This window comes from Pediculus humanus, genomic scaffold (assembly GCF_000006295.1).
Source record: "Pediculus humanus corporis 1103172107591 genomic scaffold, whole genome shotgun sequence".
In the NCBI taxonomy this organism is placed as follows: domain Eukaryota; kingdom Metazoa; phylum Arthropoda; class Insecta; order Psocodea; family Pediculidae; genus Pediculus; species Pediculus humanus.
The window spans coordinates 65,521-87,175 of NW_002987205.1; the positions used below are offsets into that span (position 1 = coordinate 65,521).

The window sequence follows — 21,655 nt, forward strand, 5'->3', positions numbered from 1 at the left end:
TAACATAATTTGTTCATATCTCACTTCGACTCCATTTTGTATTTAAAAGAAAAAAAATTTTCATATCGTTTTATTGTTTTTCAGAATTTGTTAGAGTTTTTAGAAAAAGCCGAAGACAAATTTGCCGGAATGGGCCCTCTCGGATCGGACATTGAAATCGTTAAAAAACAAATATATCAACTGAAAGATTTCAAAGAGGAAGTTGATCCGCAAATGGTCAAAGTTGAAGCTCTTAACAGGTTCGTACTCACATATACAATTATTATTATTATTATTATTATTATTATTAGAATAATGATAACGTGAATGAAATTAAATTTTTTTTTATTTTATTTTTTCTGTCGCGTCTGTTGTTGTCGTTATCACAAACAGAATTTTAAGGAGGCAAGTTTTACTATGGAAATTATTATTAGACGTGTTTTTTTTTTTAAAAAAAAAAAAAGATTGTAAAAGAATGCATTTTATTGTTAGATGATGACTTTTTCTGTTAATCGTATTGCATGTTTGTTTGGTTTTATAAAAAAAAAAATTGTGTAAAATTCAAAACTTGCTTGTTTCCGTTGACCGCCATTTTTTTTTTTTTTTTTTGAAAAGATGTATGTTGATCCTACGAGCATGAACCATACTCGTGGTAATTAATTATTTTGTTTCGATATTTATTTAATATAAAGGCAAGCACACGAGCTCACGGAGAGAACATCAGCTGATCAGGCTCTGGCCATAAAAGAACCTTTGAATCAGGTGAACAAAAGATGGGATGATTTGTTGAGAGGAATGGTCGAACGTCAAAGACATTTAGAGCAAGCATTACTCAGATTGGGACAATTCCAACATGCTCTAAGTGAATTGATTAAGTGGATCATAGGAACTAATAACACATTGGATACGGATCTTAAACCCGTACCTGGTGATCCGCAAGTTTTGGAAGTTGAATTGGCCAAATTGAAGGTTTCCCATATTGTTTCATTTAAAAGAAAAAAAAGTTGGTTGTTTTGGTTCCCTTGTAAAGTTTATCATTATTTTAGGTTTTGGTTAACGACATACAAGCTCATCAAAGTAGTGTCGACGCTTTGAACGATGCCGGTCGTCAATTGATCGAATCGAGTCGAGGAAGTCAAGAAGCGTCGAGCACACAAGAACAATTGAAAACTTTAAATCGTCAATGGAAAGATTTATTGGAAAAAGCATCCGACAGACAAAGAGAATTGGAAGATTCGCTTAAAGACGCTCAACGGTTCAATGCCGAAATACAAGATCTTTTGTCTTGGTTGAGCGACGTTGACGGCGTGATTGCCGCATCCAAACCCGTCGGTGGATTACCCGAAACGGCTTCGGAACAATTGCAACGTTTCATGGAAATTTTCGACGAACTCGAAACGAACCGTCCCAACGTCGAATCCGTTCTTCAACAAGGAAACGAATACCTTAAACGTTCATCCACGGCCACAAACCTTCAACACAATTTGAAAACTCTTAAACAAAGATGGGATAGCGTGACGGCAAGAGCGAACGACAAAAAGATCAAATTGGAAATTGCTCTTAAAGAAGCGACCGAATTCCACGATGCTCTTCAAGTAATCAAACTACTATTATTATTATTATTATTATTATTATTATTAAATTTCGATGAACAATTTTAAATGTTTTGGTTTTTCCATTTAGGCTTTTGTCGACTGGTTGACAAACGCGGAAAAAACATTGGTCAACATGAAACCCGTATCGAGAGTTATGGAAACGATATTGAGTCAAATAGAAGAACACAAAGCTTTCCAAAAGGAAGTTTCCGCGCACAGGGAAACCATGTTGAATCTCGATAAAAAGGGAACACATTTGAAATATTTCAGTCAAAAACAAGACGTCATATTAATTAAAAATTTATTGATAAGCGTTCAACACCGTTGGGAGAGAGTCGTTAGTAAAAGCGCCGAAAGAACTAGATCGTTGGATCACGGTTATAAAGAAGCCAAAGAATTCCACGACTCTTGGTAATTGGTCAAACGATCTTTCGCTTAAAGTTTGTAACATTAAAAAAAAAAAAAATTATTTGAAATTTTTTGTTTTTTTTTTTTTTAAAGGAACGCTTTGATGAATTGGCTAACGGAAACTGAAAGAGAATTAGATGAATTGGCGAGAGAAACCGGAAACGATCCAGAAAGAATCAAACAAAGATTAGCCAAACATAGAGAATTTCAACGAGCGCTCAGCGGCAAACAGTCTTCTTACGATAACACGATGAAAGCCGGAAAAGTAAGTCGAATTAACCTTATATCACGTGATACTTTTTTATTTTAGTAATAATGATAATTTTTTCTTTGGCAGACACTCAAAGACAAAGCACCTAAAAGTGACGAAGCACCTCTTAGAGACATGATGAACGATCTTAAAAACAAATGGACGGCCGTTTGTGCCAAAAGCGTCGACAGACAGAGAAAACTCGAAGAAGCACTTCTTTTCTCTGGACAGTTTAAAGGTGACGAATTGAAAAGAGAGAAAGAGAGAGAGAGATAGAGAGAGTTTCTTATTTTTTGTTAATTTTTAGATGCCGTGCACGCTCTCATGGAATGGTTACAAAAAGCGGATAAGATTTTATCAGAAGACGAACCCGTACACGGAGATTTGGATACCGTAAACGGTTTGATCGATCAACATCGTCAATTCGAAGAAGATCTTCAGGTATTTTGTTGCAAAATATGGAGAAAATGTTTTCTTTTTTTTTTTATAGTTAAAGACTAATATCGATGTCGTTTTTTTTCAGGGACGATCCGTTCAATTCGAACAAGTTAAAAGAACGGGAAGAGATTTACAGGAAAAAGCTTCGCATGCGGATGCTCAAACCATTCGTACACAACTTCAAGAATTGACGACGCTGTGGGAACGCGTGATTAGATTGAAAGAACGACAGCTCAAACGTTTGGAAGAAGCACTCAGAGAAGCTCAACAACTTCACAAATCCGTCGACATGCTTTTGGAATGGCTGAGCGATGCCGAAATGAAATTAAGGTGAAGAATTTTTTCTTATGGAAAATCCATCTCGCAGTCCGAACTCGTACGAAGATGAATTTTATGAAATGATTCGATTTACAGATTTGCCGGAATACTACCCGATGGTGAATTGGAAACGAAAACTCAAATAGCTGAACACGAGAAATTTTTGAGAGAACTTTCGGAAAAAGAACACGACAAAGATGCCACGTTGAATTTGGCGGAAAAAGTTTTAGCCAAAGCTCATCCCGATGGTGCTTCAATAATAAAACATTGGATAACGATTATAATAAGCAGATGGGAAGAAGTTTATTCATGGGCTCATCAGAGACGAGCACGTTTGGAAGAACACATAAGGTGAGTGATGGTGGCGGTGGTGGTTGGAAGGCACGAAGAAGTTTTTCCATTTCTTTTTAAACGTAATTGTCCTTTTTCAGGAGTTTAAGAAATGCCGACGAACTTCTAGAAGAACTTTTAGCTTGGTTGGCAAAATTGGAAAAAACTCTTGTCGCGCTCGAATCCGAACCCTTACCAGACGACATTCCAACCATAAGACAACTCATCGAAGAACACAAGTATGACCCACACGATATCTATATAGTCACGCACCTTCTCACGTCTATTATTTTTATTATTATTGTTTCTATCTTTGTTTTTTTTCGACAGGGATTTTATGGAAAATACACAAGTGAGACAAGGAGAAGTTGATAGCGTGTGTAAGAGTAGACAAGTTCAAGCGGCGACAAAAGATAAAAAGACGTCGAGACCGAAAACTCCTTCGTTAGTATTTTTCCTTATTTATTTATTAATTTAATCTCTTTTATTTATTTATTTATTTATTTTTTCTTTCTTTTTTTTTCGTTTGTTGTTTGTTTGTATGCGTTTGGTGTGCACTCAAATTCTTCCCTACACTTTTATCGTGTTTGTTGTTGTTGTTGTCGTGACTTGTTTGTTTTGGACTACAGTAAAGAGTATGATAGAGAAGGTTCACCAGATTTGGATCGTAAATCGAGGTTTGTATTTTCATTATTATTATTATTATTTTGTTTCGATACCTCTTAAGATTATATTTTAAGGTTTTAATTATAAAAGGCGATGGTAAATTTTGCTTGGATTTTAGTATTATTATTATTATCATTTGAAATATAAGCTTTTGAATCAGTAGGGGTTGTTATTATTATTTAGGGGTAGTTTATATGAATTAGGGGTTGTTTTTATTTATACTCGTGGCATGAGCGTTAATGGTTTTTCGTTTTTTTTTTTTTTTTTTTTTTTGTTAAATTTACGAAAATTCAGCTTGGCGAAATCTCGGGAAAGCTTGTTGGGAAAAGACCCATCGCGACGTGGAAGGTAAAAAATTATTATTATTATTATTATTATTATTTTTGTTTTGGTGTTTTTCGTGCATGTTTATTTTGGTGATTATTTCATTAGTAGGCTCAGTCCGGTGAGGGATGGTAAATTGGATTTGCCACATTACGGACCCAGATTTCCGCCTAAAGGAGCGTAAGTTGACTTTTTTTTTCTTTCTCTCTCTCTCTCTCTTTCTCCCTCTCGCTTTTTTGCCTTTTTTGCTTTTTCTCTCTCTCTCTCTCTCTCTCTCTCTCTCTTTCTCCCTCTCGCTTTTTTGCCTTTTTTGCTTTTTTTCTCTCTCTCTCTCTGTCTTCGTTGTGTAATTTTTTATCGTTTCTTTCTTTCTTTCCGAATGAAAACAAATGGCGAATGAAAAGAATTAATTTATTGTGTTTATTTTTATAGGAAAGGAACCGAACCGACATTCCGTTCACCAAGAGTTAAATTACTTTGGGACAGATGGAGAAACGTTTGGGTTTTATCTTGGGAAAGACAGAGGAGACTCCAGGAAAAACTCGTTTACCTGTTGGAAATTGAGAAGATGAAAAATTTCAGTTGGGACGATTGGAGAAAACGAGTGAGTTTTGATCTCCGTCCGTCCGTCCGTTTGGAAAGATGGAGGAGGAGGAGGAGGATGATGATTAATTTATTATTATTATTATTATCATTTTCAGTTCTTGAAATTTATGAACCACAAGAAATCAAGACTGACGGATTTGTTTAGAAAAATGGATAAAAATAACGACGGACTCATTCCGAGAGATGATTTCATTGATGGAATCATGAAAACTAGTACGTGGAAAAATTTTTTTTTTTTTTTTTACCTTTTTCGATTAATTATCATTATCATTATTATTATTATTATTTTCTTTTTTTTTTTTTCTCCAAATAAAAGAATTCGACACTTCGAAACTCGAAATGGATAAAGTTGCCAATCTCTTCGATCATCATAACGGATTTATCGATTGGAAAGAATTTATAGCCGCTTTAAGGCCGGATTGGGAAGAAAAGAAACCGGAAACGGAAGCGGAAAAAATTCACGACGAAGTCAAGAGATTGGTCATGTTGTGTACTTGCCGACAAAAATTCCGAGTTTTCCAAGTCGGAGAAGGAAAATACCGAGTGAGTCCCGAAATTTTCATTTATTTATTTATTCCTGTCGTCGTGCGTTCGGGAACAAGTGAAAATTTATTATTATTATTAATATTATTTCCTTTTTTCTATTAAAGTTTGGAGACAGTCAAAAATTAAGACTCGTTAGAATTCTTCGATCGACCGTCATGGTTCGTGTCGGAGGAGGTTGGGTCGCTTTGGAAGAATTCTTGCAGAAGAACGATCCTTGTCGAGGTACGTTTGTTTTTATTACCAATAGATATAAGATATCGTTTAATTTTCCCCCCCTCTACTCCCCGCTGGCCCCCCTTCTGCCCCCCAATTTTTTTTTTTTTTTTTTTTTTTTTTTTTGTCAAATTGGTTACATTGACTGTCGAGATATAAATCTCCCACATCACTCTACCCCCCCCCCCATTACTGCTTCCCCTTTACGTGATGAGGGAAAAAATTAAAAAATCATAATTAAAATTTATTAACTACTAAACGATAATAATAATAATAATAATAATTTAATTTGCTGGAAAAAAAATAAACAAATAATAATAATAATATTTATTCTCATTCACGTAACCAAAAAAATTTTTTTTTAAATTTTATTAATTACGTAATAATATTGGTTGATAATATCAAATTAATGATAATAATAATAATAATAATTCGCAGCTTATTTACATAGTAATTAATGATAATGATAATAATAATAATTAATAATAATAATAATAATTACAAGTCCGACGGGGGTGTTCTTTTGGTGCCTTAATATTAAAATATAAAATAATACAACAAAAAGAAAAAAAAATAATAATGATAATAACGATAATAATATTAATAATGATAATAATAATAATAATAATAATAATAATAATAATAATAAATATAAGTTTTATTAATGCATAAGTTGAAATTGGGTTTCGCGCGTAAAAGCATTTTATTTTATTTTTTTCGTTTTTTGTTTTCTTTTTTTTTTCTAATTTTCATTCTTCGTTTCGATCGATCGATCGATCGATCGATGGATCGATTGATCGATTCGCAATCTCACGAGGGGTTTTTTTGTTATCTTTCGTTATCGGTTTACCATCGATGATTTTGTTATCAATATGATTGAACACATTCGTTGCTTTGATATGCATACATACATACATATATATATATATATACATATGTATATACATATAAGCTTTATGCGCACAATTTTTTTTTCGCACATTTTCTTTCTATTTTTTTTTTTTTTAAATCAAGCAAAATTTGGCTTTAATTATAAATAATAATAATGATAATGATAATAATAATAATTTCGGAATTAATGTTTAAAAAAATTTATTATTTATTTTCGGTACATAAAAAAATGGCTTTTAAAGTTTTGTGACGTCATTGCATATGAAAGAAACGAATTTTTTTATTTTATTTTCTTTTTCTCTCTCTCTCTCTCTATCTCATTAATACTATTATTATTATTTGCTTTTTGATGTAACGGTTAATTAATTAATTAATTAATTAATAACTATTATTATTATATTAATTTAGTATAGCACTACTAACTTCGGGGCTTTGCCGTTTTTTTTTTATTTTTTTTTATTTTTTATTTTTCTTTGTCTTTTGCTGCTTGTAACGACTAACAATCAAACAACAAACAACCAACAACAACAATCATCATCGGATAATGACGGTAAAATTTTATTTGTAACAAAAAAAAAAAAAAAAAATGTTCGGGTGGTTTTTAAATTAATTTTACGTGTAGTTGAACTCATGCCCATACCCGATCCGAACAAACCAGAGGAACATGATCCTTGGTGTATCTACGGAGTCATTGAAACAGGCAAGAATGTTGTTAACATTTGCCCCCTCCCTCAACCCCCCCACCCTCCCGCTTCTACCTCTTCTCCCCCGCCCCAACTCCCCCCTTTGCTCACGTACGCTGTTGCTTAATAAAATATAAAAAAACAGTCGAGTTTTCTCTAATAGTTTTTCGATGATGTTCGATCGATGAGACACCGAAACCAATCAATCATTCATTCATTCATTCATTCATTCATTCTTTGACATTTCATATCACAATCATTAGTCGCCATTTTTTCCCGCGTTTTTTTTCTTTTTCCCATATCGAATAAATCATCACCATCGTTTAGATATGAGTAGTCACTATAGAAAAATGCATGGTAAAAATTATTATTATTATTTTTTTTTTGTGATAATTGCTGTCGTAGTTTATCGTAGTCGTTTGTAGGCACATGTACCACCTGTATTGATGGTTCTTCTGCTTTTTTTTTTAATTATTGGTTGGTTGAGGTAAAAGTTGAAAAATTTTCCCTTATTTTCAGATTTTTTATTTTTAATTATTATGATATATATAAGAGTTACATTTTTGCCTGCATTAAAAATTCGTCGTTTTGCATCTGTGTGTGTGTGTGCGTGTGTCATTCAATGAATGAATGAATGAATAATGATAATGATTTTTTTAAATTTTTAATAATACGCACAGGCAAAACGCTTTTTTACTCTCTCTTTCTATTTTTTTTTTTTTTTTTAGAAATGTTTACTCGGTAGTTGAAAATCGATTTAGAATAATAATAATAATAATCGATTTTCAATTCGAGTGATAACCCCCTCCCCCACATACACATCTCCCCGTCCCCCCTCTTACTCCCCCCCCCAAGAAATTTTTTTTTTTTTTTTTTTAATGATTTGGTTTATTTTTTATTTTTTGCTTATTAGTTGTTTCTGTTTTTTTTTTTCTTTCATATTTCCGGTTCCGGCTTTGGTTTTTTTTTTTTTTTTTTTTTTACACACACACACTTTTCCTTTTTCCATCCGTTTTCATTGTATAAAAAAACGTATACCGTTCCTTTTCTCTCTCTTTCTCTTTCTCTTTTTCTTTCTTTTTTTTTTTCTTTTGACTAACACCGATTTTTTTTTCTCCGCCACACTAACTGCTCGAAAAAAAAACAAAACAAAACAATACGAAAAAAAAAAAAAAAAAAAAAAAAAAAATGAAACGCACGGAATTGAACGTCGTTGGCTTGTGTCTTCCTCTGTCGTCTGTGTGTCGTTTAACTAGCTAAGGGACGAACCAATATCGAACTTCGCGAGCAATTCATCTTGGCCGATGGTGTAAGTCAGAGCATGTCAGCATTCAAACCCAAGACTTCGGCTAGCTCGCGATCCACGAGCGTCACGTCTAGCTCTGCTGGACCCATCACAAAGGTTAGTACTTGTTGTCGTTGTTATTATTATTATTATTATTAACCATGTACAGTCGGTATATTTGATACGTCGATCCTGAAGGATAAAAAAGGAATGAGATCAGGTAAGAGAGAAGAGTGTTGTTTCTTTTAAACGGTTGGATTGATGAATAATTCAAGTACAAGCTGTTTGTTGCATTCTTTTTTTTTTTTTCCCCCGCCGCTGCCACCGCCGCCCGTCGCGCACCTTCCCCCACGTGAAAATAATAATAGTTTTTCTTTTTGTACATTTTCCGTGAAATCGGTTTTTTTTTTTTTTTTTTTGGTTTTTCTTAACTACAAACTATTTGTTTGCATTTGTTTGTTTTTTTTTTTTTTTTTTGTTCTTCACATTAGATCTGTTAAACTTTCGTGTGGAGGGAAAGGAGGGAAATTTGTTTGGGACACGTTTGATTTATAAATGCTCGCTGTGGACAAGAGCGATCAAGACTTGTTTAAACTGTTTTTTTTTTTTTTTATCCTTGCACATACACACCCACCCACGCACACACACGTGGATTAGATAGTCGTAGTCCGACATTAGTTGTAATTTTCCTCCTTCTCGTTCTATCGGTTTCTTCTTTTATTTTATTTTATTTTTTATTATTATTATTAGTATTTTATTTTTTAATCGAATATTTGATTCGGAAGGAATATGGGATAAGGGATGGGGGGAAGGGGGGAAGAAGAGAAACGAATGACTAGATAAAAAAAAAGGCACCAAATAGAATTCGCGGTCGGATTTGGTCATAAACCTTCCTCCTCGTAATTGAGAGAGAGAGACCGTATCTGACTGTGTGTTGTCTTTAGCTGAAGAATTTATGAGTCATCTTATGCCGATCATTGAGAGTGTTAGGGCGCAACAAACGGTTCCTGTTGCTTACCCTCTCAAAGTAAACACGTCAAGAAGTAGGATATGCTCACCGCCGCAGCTTCAACATCATTGGGTAAAAAAAATTTTAAAAAAAAAAAAATCAATTTTTTTTTTTTTTTCTTGTTATTTTGTTGTTTTTCTGTTGCTGTTGATGCTCCTGCTGTTAAAAATCGTAGTTTATAGTCCACGAATTTTTTTTTAGATACGAGAAAAGAGTTTGAAAAGCGTGCCCATGGGTAGCACGAGAGGAACGAGATCATCCATATCTCAAGGAACTCCCGATTCGTTGAGCGACAACGAAGGAGGAGTAGGAGGAGGAAGTGGAGGATATTCGGGAAGGCCCACGCCGAGAAGGTCGACATCTTCGTATAGATCGAGCGTGACGCCAAGTAATTTTCAATTATTATTATTATTATTATTTTAGTTTTTTTTCAATTTGATGCCACGTAATAATGTAATATGATATTTAGGTGGTAGCTTACCTGGTTCGAGAAACAGCAGTAGACCCGCTAGCAGAACGGGTAGCAAACCTCCGTCCAGACACGGATCGAATCTTTCCTTAGATTCTGCCGATGATTCAACACCTGGAAGATATTCGAAAACGTTAGTTTGTTATTTTTTTTTTTTTTTTTTATTAAATTATCAGTTTTTATTGATTCGAATGTAAAATATATATGATTATATGTTCTTTGGTTTAGATCCATGGGTTCCAGGACTTCAAGTGCTAGAAGTCGGTTATTAGTCCCCAATGGAAGTTCTTACGGAAGACCTAAAACACCGACGAGCGGATCTTCTTCGACCATGGGTTCGAGGTTAGTAAAATAATTTATATGGTGAGGACGTCATTTTTCCCCCCGGCCCCTCTCCCCCTCCCCCCAAAACGGTCGACCATCTTAAAATAATTAAAAACGCTTATTTATTTATTTATTTTTGCAAGCTCTCGATCTCGGATCCCCATATTTACTGGTTTCACACCTGAACATCCTCAGTCTTCGTCCGGGTAAATATTCAAAAACTTCTTTTTTTTTTAAAAAAAAAAAAAGCAGTTTTTGTTTTTAAAAAGTGAGGGATTTTTTTTTTCTTCGAGTTCCTTTTATTGTTTTTGTTTTTGTTTTTGTTTTTTTTTACTCTATGACTTTATGACAACGTCAGAAAATTAAATAATACCATCGAGAAGGCTGTGAAGAAAACAATTCCCATTTTTTTTTTTTTTTTTTTTTTTTTTTTCTAATATAAAACTTTAACTATTTTTTTTTAATTTTATTTTTTTCTTGCATGATTTTTGCATGTTACAAAAAAAAAAAAACAATTGCATGTTAACAACGCACGTAACGCTTTTTTTTTAAAAAAAAATTAACGACTGCAGGCAGCAGCCGATGAGGAAATTGATGACATTTAACACGACCAAAGGACTCTGCAGCTTATCCGTTAATCTCAACGATTTGAAAAAATCATCGTCGGATTTAACTCCCGTTAAGAAAACGTCATCGGCCATGCCGGGAGTGACGCATTACGAAGCCGAACCGAAAAAAACCGTTAAAACGAATACTACGGGTAACAACGATCAAGAAATCGGTGATCGGTCGTCGTCGTCGTCGTCATCATCGAAAAATTTAAGAATAAGAAAAACGATCGGAAGCGGAAGCGGTGCCAGTAAAATCCCGATGCCGAACGAAATGGCGAAAAAATCGCGAATCCGTTCGCCTGGAACAATAATGATGAAAGAAACGAAGAAATCATCGGAAGATCGGACATTGTCGAATCCTTCCCTATCCGAATCCTCGTCGTCGTTTAAAGGTGATGATGACGTCAACGATGACGTCAATGCCGGAACCGTGACGACGGAAGGGGACGAAAAAATCCGACGAACCCAATCAACGGATTCAATTCAAAAGTGATATACAAATATTATAATATGTATACGCGCGTGTGTTACCTCATTAATTATTACGTCATATTTTTACAATATTAATTGACTAATAATAATAATAATAATAATAAACCCGATCAATGCTTTATCGACAATGCATTGATATTAATTGATGATGATGATGATGATGATGATGCGGTGTCGGTTTTTCAACCGGGGCGAAAGCTTCTTGGTTTTGTATTTTTAAAATTAATTTTGGCCTACTACTACCACTACTACTACCATCACCAACACCACCATTAGTGCCCGCCGCCACCACCACCAACCATCAATAAAATCAAGGTGAGATCTCATTAGTAATGAATAATGATGATGATGATGATGATGATGAAGATGAATAAATACAAAAAAATTAAATATTTGAATTATGGTCAGGATGTCAAAACGAAAGTAATTAATTAATTAATTTTTTTTTTTAATATGCTCTTTGGGTGACGGTTTTATTGTAATAATAATAATAATAATAATAATAAATAATTTATTATCTTGATTAACTTTGCTCTGCTGTGTGTGTCCCTTTGATTTACGAAATTTTTTAAATAGAAAATTCTATGATGACGTCATGACACGTTTTAAATTTTTTCTCAATGTTTTTTTTTTTTATGTAAATAATACAATAAAACGAATTTTTTTTTGCAAGTGTGAGTCGTGTGATGGGTTGAGGGAATATAGAAAAAAGAAAAGTAAATAATAATCTAACGAAACGTCATCGATTTGATCGATGGATCGATCAATCGATCGATCGAACGATACAAACAAATTAAATTAATAATTTGTTTTTTTTGTTTTTTTTTGGGGAAAAAATGAAGACTTAGAACGTCAACGACTCCGATTCCACCTGGAAGTGGTAGTGGTAGTGGTACCACTACTACTAGCAGACTTCAACGTAAACCATCCGGTGCCAGCGATATATCGACAGCTTCGAGGAGAAGCACGACGAGAACGCCAACGGATACGAGAGCACCATTCAGATAAATTATTAAGAAAAAAAATTTTATTTTTTTTTTTCTTTCTCGCTCGCTCGCTTATAACTCATCATCACCCCTTTTTTTTTTTTTTTTTTTTGTTATTAAATTGCGCGTTATTAATAATTATATCGCTTCTTATTATTATTTTTTACAATAAAAAAAACCAAAAAAAAGCTGTATTAATATTTGAACGTTTCATTATTATTATTATTATTATTATTAAAATTACAATTAACCGTGGGGGAAGAAACGTTCGTTCGGTTTTGCATTTTATATTGTTTATGGGTTTTTTTTTTTTTTTTTAATAAATAAACAAACTAAAAAGTGCCAAAAAAAAAAAACGAAAAAAAAGAGTAATAATAATAACAAATCATTATTAATTAATTAATTAATTTAATTAAATTAAATTAAAAACATGTCGCTCTCCGCCATTATTATACAATCGTTTTGACATACTGAAAAAAATGTGTTTGTCAATGAATTGTTATCAAATTGTTATTAAAAAACCTGAGAGAGATATTTATAAATAAATAAGAGATCTGTGAAATGTTTAAAATAATAATAATAATAATAATAATAACTTTAGTTTTTTTTTTTAATATTTAAAAAAAAAATTAACTTTTTTTTGTTTTTTTTTTGTTTAATAAATTTCTTATGATACTATAAGAAAATATTTCTAACTTAATTTTTTAGATAGTATAAGTAGATATTAACAAATTTTTTCAGAGTAATTTATTTTTTCATTAAATGTTTGCATCAAGACTAAATAATATACATATATAAATATATACATAAATAAATAAATAAAAAATTTTGCTTAAATGAATTGTTTTGTTTTTTTTCTTTATCCCTTTCATTCTCTCCCACTCTCACCCTCTCTCTCTCTCTCTCTCTCTCTCTCTCACAAAAACTTTTCAAGTAATAATATTTTAAAGGTTAATATTTGTGATAAAAAACTAAAGTCTTAGTATTATTATTTTAAAAATTAAATAAAATAATATAAATTATTTTTTACCTTATTGAAATCGTGATTCTAGAAAAATTAAGCGCCATTAATGATTTGGAATTAACGGAAATCTTTTGAACTAATTTTCTAATGACACGTTCAAGGGATTGTGTGTGTTTTTTAAAAAAAAAATGGTAAACCGTACGTAAGTCGGTAATATAGGGATAGTATAGTATGACTTTAAAAAGATTTTTTAGCCGTAGTAAAATTAACAATTTTACTGCGGATGCAGTCAAAAGCGTAAATTTGAAAACGTTAGAACAAGATTCTTATACTAATATAAGTCCGAAAATAAAATCTCTTTTAAATAAAAATTTATATAACCTAGAATATCATCCGTTATGTCTTATCAAAGAAAGAATATTAAAATTTTTTCAAAAAAATTATGTCAATTCTCGGGGAAATGCCATTTTTTCAATTTTAGATAATTTAAATCCAGTCGTGAGTGTAAATCAAAATTTCGATTCTTTGCTTATTCCAAAAAATCATCCGTCAAGAAGTAAAAGTGATTGCTACTACTTGAATAAAGATTTTATGCTCCGGTCTCATATGACCGCTCATCAATATGAATTTATCAAAATGGGTTTTAATAATTTTTTAACAGTTGGAGATGTTTACAGAAGAGATTCTATCGATTCAACTCATTATCCAGTTTTTCATCAACTTGATGGTGTTAAATTGTTCTCACCATTAGAGGTGAGAAACAAAAATTTTGATATTTTCACACTTAACACACTCACACACACACATATATAAGCATTACTTAAAAATGATTAAACTTTTAGCTTTTTGCCGAGGAAGATGATGGGATCAAAAAATTTGAAATAATGGAAAAAGAACCAACAGCAAGAACTAAAGAGAAGCAAGAAGTTTACACAAGTGAAGCGATTAAACTTGTTGAAAAACATTTAAAATCAGCATTAGAAAATCTTTCAAAAGATCTTTTCGGATCAGATGTAAAATTCAAATGGGTTGACGCTTACTTTCCCTTTACACATCCATCTTGGGAATTGGAAATTTTATTAAATGATAAATGGATTGAAATGCTCGGTTGTGGCATCATAGAACACAAAATTTTAGAAAAAGGTAGTCATCATTTTGATTTTTTGAAATTGATAAATAAAAGATTGATTCATTGATTGTTGTATTTCGACAGCTGGATGTTCAGATAAAATTGGATGGGCTTTCGGATTAGGATTGGAAAGATTAGCTATGATTTACTATTCAATACCTGACATAAGACTTTTTTGGTCTGAAGTACCAGGATTTTTAAATCAGTTCAAAAATAAAAGTTGCTATGATAAAATCACGTTTCAACCGTTCAGCATTTACCCTTCGAGTTATTTTGATATTAGTTTTTGGATTAGTAGTAATGAATTTAATTGTAATGATTTTTATGAACTTACCAGAGAAGTTTGCGGTGATATCGTCGAAGAAGTTTCACTCATTGATGTTTATAATTGTAAAAAAACAAATAGAACGTCATATTGTTTTAGAATCGTTTATAGATCACTTGTAAAAACATTCACTTTGCCAGAATTGAGAGAAATTCATGGTAAACTTGAAAAAAACGTTGTTAACGAATTTAATGTTGTTATAAGATAAAAAACTTAATTTTTTTTTTGTAAATATACATATTTAATGAATTAAATTAATTAGTTATTCAAAAAACACCGTTAAAAATAAACTATATTAATTAATAATCAATTTTTTTTACTTTTTGTTAACTTTTAACTTTTCACTTAGCATTTCCGTGCTTGTCTGCACTACCTAAATTCACAACATCTCAACTCGATATAATACGTAACTTCCGGTTATCGTTTAATTATCGACACAATCAAAATTCAAATGTATTAAAAAAGTATTATTATTTTAAATCATACCATAATGGCTGATGTAAAATTGAAATATGATGACAGGTAATCATTTTTTTAAAATGGAAATCGTGATAATATTACAACATATGGATGTTTTCATACCAATTATATTTGTCAAATTACGGAAAAAAAAAAACAAAAACTAATCTCTAACAAACAACTAAATAAATAAAATTAAATAATACATTTGTGAAATTTTATTCACAAAATAATAAGAATCCCTAAAAATTTACCATAGAGTATAACCTATAAATTGTTTAATTAAATTAATTAAATGTAATGTTTTTTTTTTAATGATAACAAATTCGTAATCGTATGTAAATACTATTTATTTCGTAAAATATAATAATTATACAAAACAAAATAATAATAATAAATGTATTCTACAGTCTAATTTTACATGATAAACCGACAGCATGTCGAAAAATCTAACATATATTTAAATTTTTTTACGCTGATTTTATATGCGAATATATTATATATATATAGATATATTTAAAAATACGTTATTTTAATAATAATAATAATACAACAGTGAAATTTTATCGAATTTGAAATGACATTACTACAAAGAAGATTAATTAATTTTTTTTCTATTAGAATAAAGAAAAAAAATGGCGTTTTTTTGAAAATCCCTAATAAGACTAATTAAATGAAATATATTTAATGTAAACATTTTTTTTTTCCTTTTTCTTTTTGAATATAAGTATATAAATTATTATTTATTTATATCTATATAAAATACAATAAAACATTGGATTACTGTATTAAACTACAGCGTTAAATATACTATATATAAGCTTTTAAAGCTAATAAATAAGTTAAAAAATTTAATTTGAAATATTTCGAATGCTTCGTAAAGAAAAAAAAAAAAAAAAACCGGTTTTTCTTTTCTGATAAACTGCATAAATTCTTTGGCTTACAATGAAGATTTTAAATTTGGCGTACGTACTGGTTCTATTTTCTGTCTTTCTACAACTGCGCTCATGGTCGGTACCGAACCTACAATGTTTATACCTGATACTTTAGCTCTGTGATATGCGACCACGGTATTCATTCCCAAAAACCTACAAATGAAAAATTTGTTTATTATTATTACGTGATGAAATTACTTGGTATTAAAAAATGTTTTGTTCTTGTACCTGGCGCAAATATACCACACTAAAATAGCTAAACTCGCAGAAAGTAATCGTATGTATTGATCTGTGAAAACTTGGATGGCAGCCCAAGCTCCTGCTCCTGTGACGCACATAACAGTCACAATAACGGCCGTTTTTAACCAATGTTGAGAATTGAAACCGTTTTGCCAATTGAGTTTTTGAGTTCTTTCAACTTCGTACGGACTATTACAAACTTTACAAGCAAGGGGTTCTTTCGTAGACGAAGAAGAGCTCTAAAAGCAAAACAAAACCGAACATTATCTATAACGTTAACGGAAAGGAAAGGAAAGGAAAGGAAAGAAGACAAAAAAAGAAACAAACCTCAACTAGCCAACGTCTTAAACAATCGTGATGAACACTGGAAACGTCACCACTACAAAGACAAGGTTGAATTAAAGGTCCGGCATCGGTTCTCTCAATGTCATAACAAATCCAACAGTCTTTAATCGATTCACTGCCATCTTGAAAAAAAAAAAAAAAAAATGTTTGATTCGAAATGATTTCGTACAAATAGTAAGAGCAGGATGGGAATAGAAAAACAATAACACTTACCAGTGGATATAGTATCACATTTATTTTTATCAAATTCTAATTGCGAAGCCGGCTGTTCCAATTTCTTTAATAATTTTCTAGGATTTAAAATCCAAAGTTGATCCGGTGACATACAATTCCAAAGAACGCAAGGAAACCACAAAACGACACCGATTTCAACTATTCGAAAAGCAATATCGTGCCAATTTCTCGTATAAATCGGAGCTCTGCAAATATTTTTTTTTTTTTTTTATTTACACACAACTTTAATTTCAACGTTACAAATATACAAAACTCGATAAGTTAAACCTTACTTGTATTTCCAAAATTCACCCAAAGTTTCACTGAACAAAAATCCGACAACAATTATAAGCATAAAAGCTTGCGAAAGAAGACCCAAACGACTTTGATTTAATTGAGATATATCGACACCGGTTATTATGTTTGACTGAACATCCATCATTAAATTAATCACCATTAGTAATTTTGCCATATGTATATATACATAAAAAAAATAACAATAATAATAATACATTTTTATACGTTTTTTTTATAATACCTGTAAATTTGTGCATAATTTGGTCGACACCTGAGACGGTTCTTTTTTTTCGCTTGTCGGTGTTCGGGTTGATATATTCGTAACGGATTCCCCGAGAAATCCTCCTCGAACCTAAAAAAAAAAAAAAAAAAAAAAAAAATACATAAAATATTAATTTAAATACTTTTTTTTTATACATTGGACACTACGGTAATAATAATGGTATGGCACATTTTAACGGTATTTATCAAATTCGGTGTGACCAACCAAAGAAAAATAAATAAATAAATAAAAGACCTTGTTCATATGATAATTTTGATTGTTATTTATTAATAAAATTTATTGCCCAACTTATCAAATGCACACATTTATTATTATCATTTTAAAAAAAACTTAGTTTCATGATGACATTGATAAAATATTTAAATCAATCTTACCTTAAAATAAACTTCAACTCCATAAATCAAAAAGAAAATAACGACAATGAATAGCAAAACTGCGTAGCAACCATTAAAAATATGCTGCTGCAAAAGCTGAAATTATTTTTTTTTATAAATTTAATAATAATAATGATTATTAAATTATTTAAAAAAAAAAAAAAAACAATAATAATAATTACTTTTTTTTCAGCGGTCATTGAAATTTTGGTCATTATAAATTCAGCAATGAGTAATGAATATGTTAATATATTAAATGTTACAAATCCTAAAAAGGATTTGCTTAAGAACTGATTTCTTTCCCAATGATTATCTTGCAAATGAAACACCTAAAAAAAAAAAATATCATAATTATACAATGATAATTATAATAAATGTGAAAAAATAGTCATAAAATAACAAATATATGTTGTAATAAAAAATCTTATTCACACACACTCACTTCTGCCCAAAAGCAAACCAGAAGAGATGAGCCGGAAAGCAATAATGGATAATAAGCACTCATTAAACTAGATGACCATCCTTCTCGAAAAGCAGTCTAAAATTTATTTATATAAAAATAAATTTAAATTATAAATTTTGTAGAATTAAAATAAAATGAATAAAACCAATTATGAAATGATAGTCATGTTTTAATACTTGTATATATACTCACCGGGCTTGTAAAATAGGCTCCTCTTATAACAGCAGCGAGAAATACAAGAAAGTAAAGAAGTTTCTGAGTTGTTATACGAAAAGCCCTAAGTACTGATGGCGATTTCATTTTATGATATTCTGCTGCTATGCACATAATTAACTGAATCATGCATACTAATGCGAGTATGAAGAAAACAGTAGCAAAGCCCACATAATAAGGTATGTTTGGAGTTAAACACTCTTCTCCATCATATTGAATCTTGAAAAATTTTTTAATTTTAACTTTTTTTTTTAAATTTTCCAATCTACACATTAATAAAACAATTATGTTTTTTGTTTTACCTCGCATAAGCAAGTTCCATTCATACATTCACCATGTCCAGAACAATTTTCTCCTGGGCAAGACATAATATATGAAGCCATGAAAGTAGACAAAGTGTTTTGTCTTGATAATTTCACAAGTTGAGCCATCACAACTGAAATTTTTTAAACTGATTAAATAATAAATGATAGAGTTTAAAAAAAAAAACTCTTGATTTTTAATAAACTGTTATACTTTGTTTATATGTTAGTTTTACCAGAAATTCAAGTTAACGAGTCTAAAAAAAAATTAGGTGAAATGATTACTAAGAAATTTTTATCGAATGAATAATCTAAAATTTTTATCCTCAAAAATGGTTTTTTTATCATTGCAGTAAATTATCAAATATTGTTGTTTTTCATTCAGTTAAAAATAAAATAAAATAAATATTTACATATATAAATACATACTACAATTTAATAAAACAATCGAAACAAATTATTATTGTTATTATTGATAGTTGTTTGCCGATGACAAAGTTTTTGTACATTTTTAATATTTAAAAAGATAAATATTAAATTGAATAATGGTAACAATAGGTCCTTGACAAAAGAACAATGGGAAACTAATATTCTCTTACAATATTGATTTTTTCAAATTTTTCAAAATGTTTAATTTAGTGTATACACTCTTTTAAATTGTAAACTTTTGAATGTATTTTTACAATATGTAAAACGCTAATTGTAAACATTAAAATATAATGTAAGTTTACTTAATATCTAATAATAATAATAATAATACTTTTTTTCATCACAAATATCAACTACGCACTACTAAGTCTATAAATATAGATATGCAATAAATAAAAAACAGTAATTTTACAAGTTTTAAGCAAACAAATGTTTAACAAGCAAATTTTATAAGCGAATATAAAGATTTAGAGAAAATAACACAAATTATGTTGAGAATAATTACATAATTAAAAATTCATATAAAAGGCTGTTGATATGTTGAAATTATAATTATTAATTAACCAAACAAAAACATTTTTTTTAAATTGAAGCTGTTAATGTAGAAATTATTTTATATTTTTTTCAAATAAGATATTTTCAAATAATTTCATTAGGCCCATTATATCAAGGTTAAAGGTGTTAATAATGCATTTCAATTTTTGTTAATAAATTAGGACATGCGCATTTTTATTTGTTAATTTCATAAAAAGAATTAATTTTTTTTATAAATAAGACATCGATAATGAGTTATTAATAGTATACGATGTCATTGAAAAAAAAACTTAACAATAAGAAGCGGGGGGGGGGGGATAAAAATTACAATTTACAAAAAAAAAAATTTCACATAAAAAATTCATTTCCTAATTCTTAAGTACGTACGTACCTATTATTTCGCTGATTTGTGCATTATAAAAGCATTTAAAATTCTTAACTGTTTAGAAACAATTTTAGAATTATTAAAAAAAAATAAATAAATTATTTATTTTTTCGACATTATTAAAACATTTTGTTGCAATAAAACAAAAAAAATATTAAAAAAAAAAAAAAACCTTTTTTAATCTGACCAATTGATATAAATATTATCTTAGTCCAAAACACTTTGTTTAGTTTTATCTATTGCCACGAAAAAACTAGAGAGCAAGAGTTCATACGGATTAATTACTACCAACCTGTAAAAAAAAAAAAAACTTTTTTTCTAATCAATTTTGTTTTAAAAATAAAAACAAAATCTTATGAAATATTTTAATGCATTAAAAAACTTTTAAATAACAACCAACATATTTATTCATATCTTTTTTTTCCGACATTAAAAAATTTAATTCACTTCATGGGATTTTCTTATTGAATCTCCATTGTAGAGGAGTACAACAAAACGTTTCGTATTTTTTTTTTTTCTTTTATAATCCTACCATTAATATGGCCCCGGTATTCCTTTCGTACTCATCGAACACTACAATTTTTTGTCGTATCAATTCATATCATATTGCTCCTGCTACGAGACATGACCACAAACTGCCTTGAATTTACCTCATTAATCAAAAACTATTTTGGAGAGAAACAAAAAAGAAATTAAATATCTTGTAGCTAAACTTCCAAGCTTTACAAACACGAATTTAACGGTCAATTTTACATCTCTTGTCATATCATCCCTACCGTTCGTAACACTCCTGATAAAATAAAATTTTTGATAAGACGTTACCCGATAAGAGTTCAATCTTATCAGGCTGCCAACTTGTGCGGGTAATCGTACATGAGAATCCCTAATCATACCTGTTTCCGTCTAGAAAAAAAAAAAAAAAAAACAAAGTTTTTCTAAATAGTTACAAGTAATTTATTGTTTATACTGATTATTATTTACAAGTAAAAATTATACATAATAACTAACACAATTAAAAATTAAAATTAAATTAATAAACAAAAAATAAATTATTAATTAATGAACAACAATAGTTTTATAAATAAAAACATTAATAATTAATTTTATTAATAATTTATCATGAGGAGGACTTTATAAACTTTTCATTTAAATTTAAATGAATTTTTAACAAATTACCCAAAACCGAAATTTTTAATTTTTTTCGTTGCATTACCGTTAATATTAAATTAATTTGAAAAATTAAATATGGTGCGATTGTTGTTATTTAAATAATTTTAAAACAATTATTAATAATTTCTATCTCTTGAACTATTTATGTATGTAAATTGAGAAGGAATACGAA

General features: G+C 30.0%; 3 protein-coding genes across 3 annotated transcripts in view; 2 read left to right on the plus strand and 1 right to left on the minus strand.

The window, feature by feature from the left end:
* Phum_PHUM227910 (Nesprin-1, putative) overlaps positions 1 to 11,438 on the plus strand; it is a gene marked incomplete at both ends in the record, with an annotated part of 55,262 nt that extends 43,824 nt beyond the window's left edge. Inside the window, 26 exons of the mRNA XM_002425877.1 lie at positions 85 to 239; positions 672 to 948; positions 1,026 to 1,574; positions 1,663 to 1,951; positions 2,120 to 2,247; positions 2,320 to 2,470; positions 2,540 to 2,673; positions 2,723 to 3,000; positions 3,085 to 3,339; positions 3,420 to 3,557; positions 3,649 to 3,762; positions 3,948 to 3,995; positions 4,279 to 4,332; positions 4,420 to 4,488; positions 4,741 to 4,912; positions 5,010 to 5,127; positions 5,231 to 5,499; positions 5,565 to 5,682; positions 7,187 to 7,272; positions 8,509 to 8,649; positions 9,443 to 9,559; positions 9,743 to 9,929; positions 10,011 to 10,143; positions 10,239 to 10,352; positions 10,478 to 10,540; positions 10,907 to 11,438. Coding sequence (XP_002425922.1) covers positions 85 to 239; positions 672 to 948; positions 1,026 to 1,574; positions 1,663 to 1,951; positions 2,120 to 2,247; positions 2,320 to 2,470; positions 2,540 to 2,673; positions 2,723 to 3,000; positions 3,085 to 3,339; positions 3,420 to 3,557; positions 3,649 to 3,762; positions 3,948 to 3,995; positions 4,279 to 4,332; positions 4,420 to 4,488; positions 4,741 to 4,912; positions 5,010 to 5,127; positions 5,231 to 5,499; positions 5,565 to 5,682; positions 7,187 to 7,272; positions 8,509 to 8,649; positions 9,443 to 9,559; positions 9,743 to 9,929; positions 10,011 to 10,143; positions 10,239 to 10,352; positions 10,478 to 10,540; positions 10,907 to 11,438 — 4,689 coding nt within the window. The remainder of the gene's footprint in view (positions 1 to 84; positions 240 to 671; positions 949 to 1,025; positions 1,575 to 1,662; positions 1,952 to 2,119; positions 2,248 to 2,319; positions 2,471 to 2,539; positions 2,674 to 2,722; positions 3,001 to 3,084; positions 3,340 to 3,419; positions 3,558 to 3,648; positions 3,763 to 3,947; positions 3,996 to 4,278; positions 4,333 to 4,419; positions 4,489 to 4,740; positions 4,913 to 5,009; positions 5,128 to 5,230; positions 5,500 to 5,564; positions 5,683 to 7,186; positions 7,273 to 8,508; positions 8,650 to 9,442; positions 9,560 to 9,742; positions 9,930 to 10,010; positions 10,144 to 10,238; positions 10,353 to 10,477; positions 10,541 to 10,906) is intronic.
* Positions 11,439 to 13,618: 2,180 nt separating this feature from the next.
* Positions 13,619 to 15,339, plus strand: Phum_PHUM227920 (Phenylalanyl-tRNA synthetase, putative; the record flags this gene model as incomplete). The annotated part of the gene is made up of 4 exons (XM_002425878.1): positions 13,619 to 14,140; positions 14,230 to 14,530; positions 14,601 to 14,999; positions 15,191 to 15,339. 4 exons carry the CDS (start codon positions 13,619 to 13,621, stop codon positions 15,337 to 15,339), a joined length of 1,371 nt encoding a protein of 456 aa, XP_002425923.1.
* Positions 15,340 to 16,240: 901 nt separating this feature from the next.
* Positions 16,241 to 19,094, minus strand: Phum_PHUM227930 (uncharacterized protein; the record flags this gene model as incomplete). The annotated part of the gene is made up of 11 exons (XM_002425879.1): positions 16,241 to 16,388; positions 16,464 to 16,714; positions 16,803 to 16,942; positions 17,034 to 17,239; positions 17,327 to 17,460; positions 17,602 to 17,682; positions 17,988 to 18,074; positions 18,170 to 18,316; positions 18,430 to 18,525; positions 18,643 to 18,882; positions 18,966 to 19,094. The coding sequence occupies 11 exons, from the start codon at positions 19,092 to 19,094 to the stop codon at positions 16,241 to 16,243; spliced, it is 1,659 nt and encodes a 552-aa protein (XP_002425924.1).
* Positions 19,095 to 21,655: the final 2,561 nt, after the last annotated feature.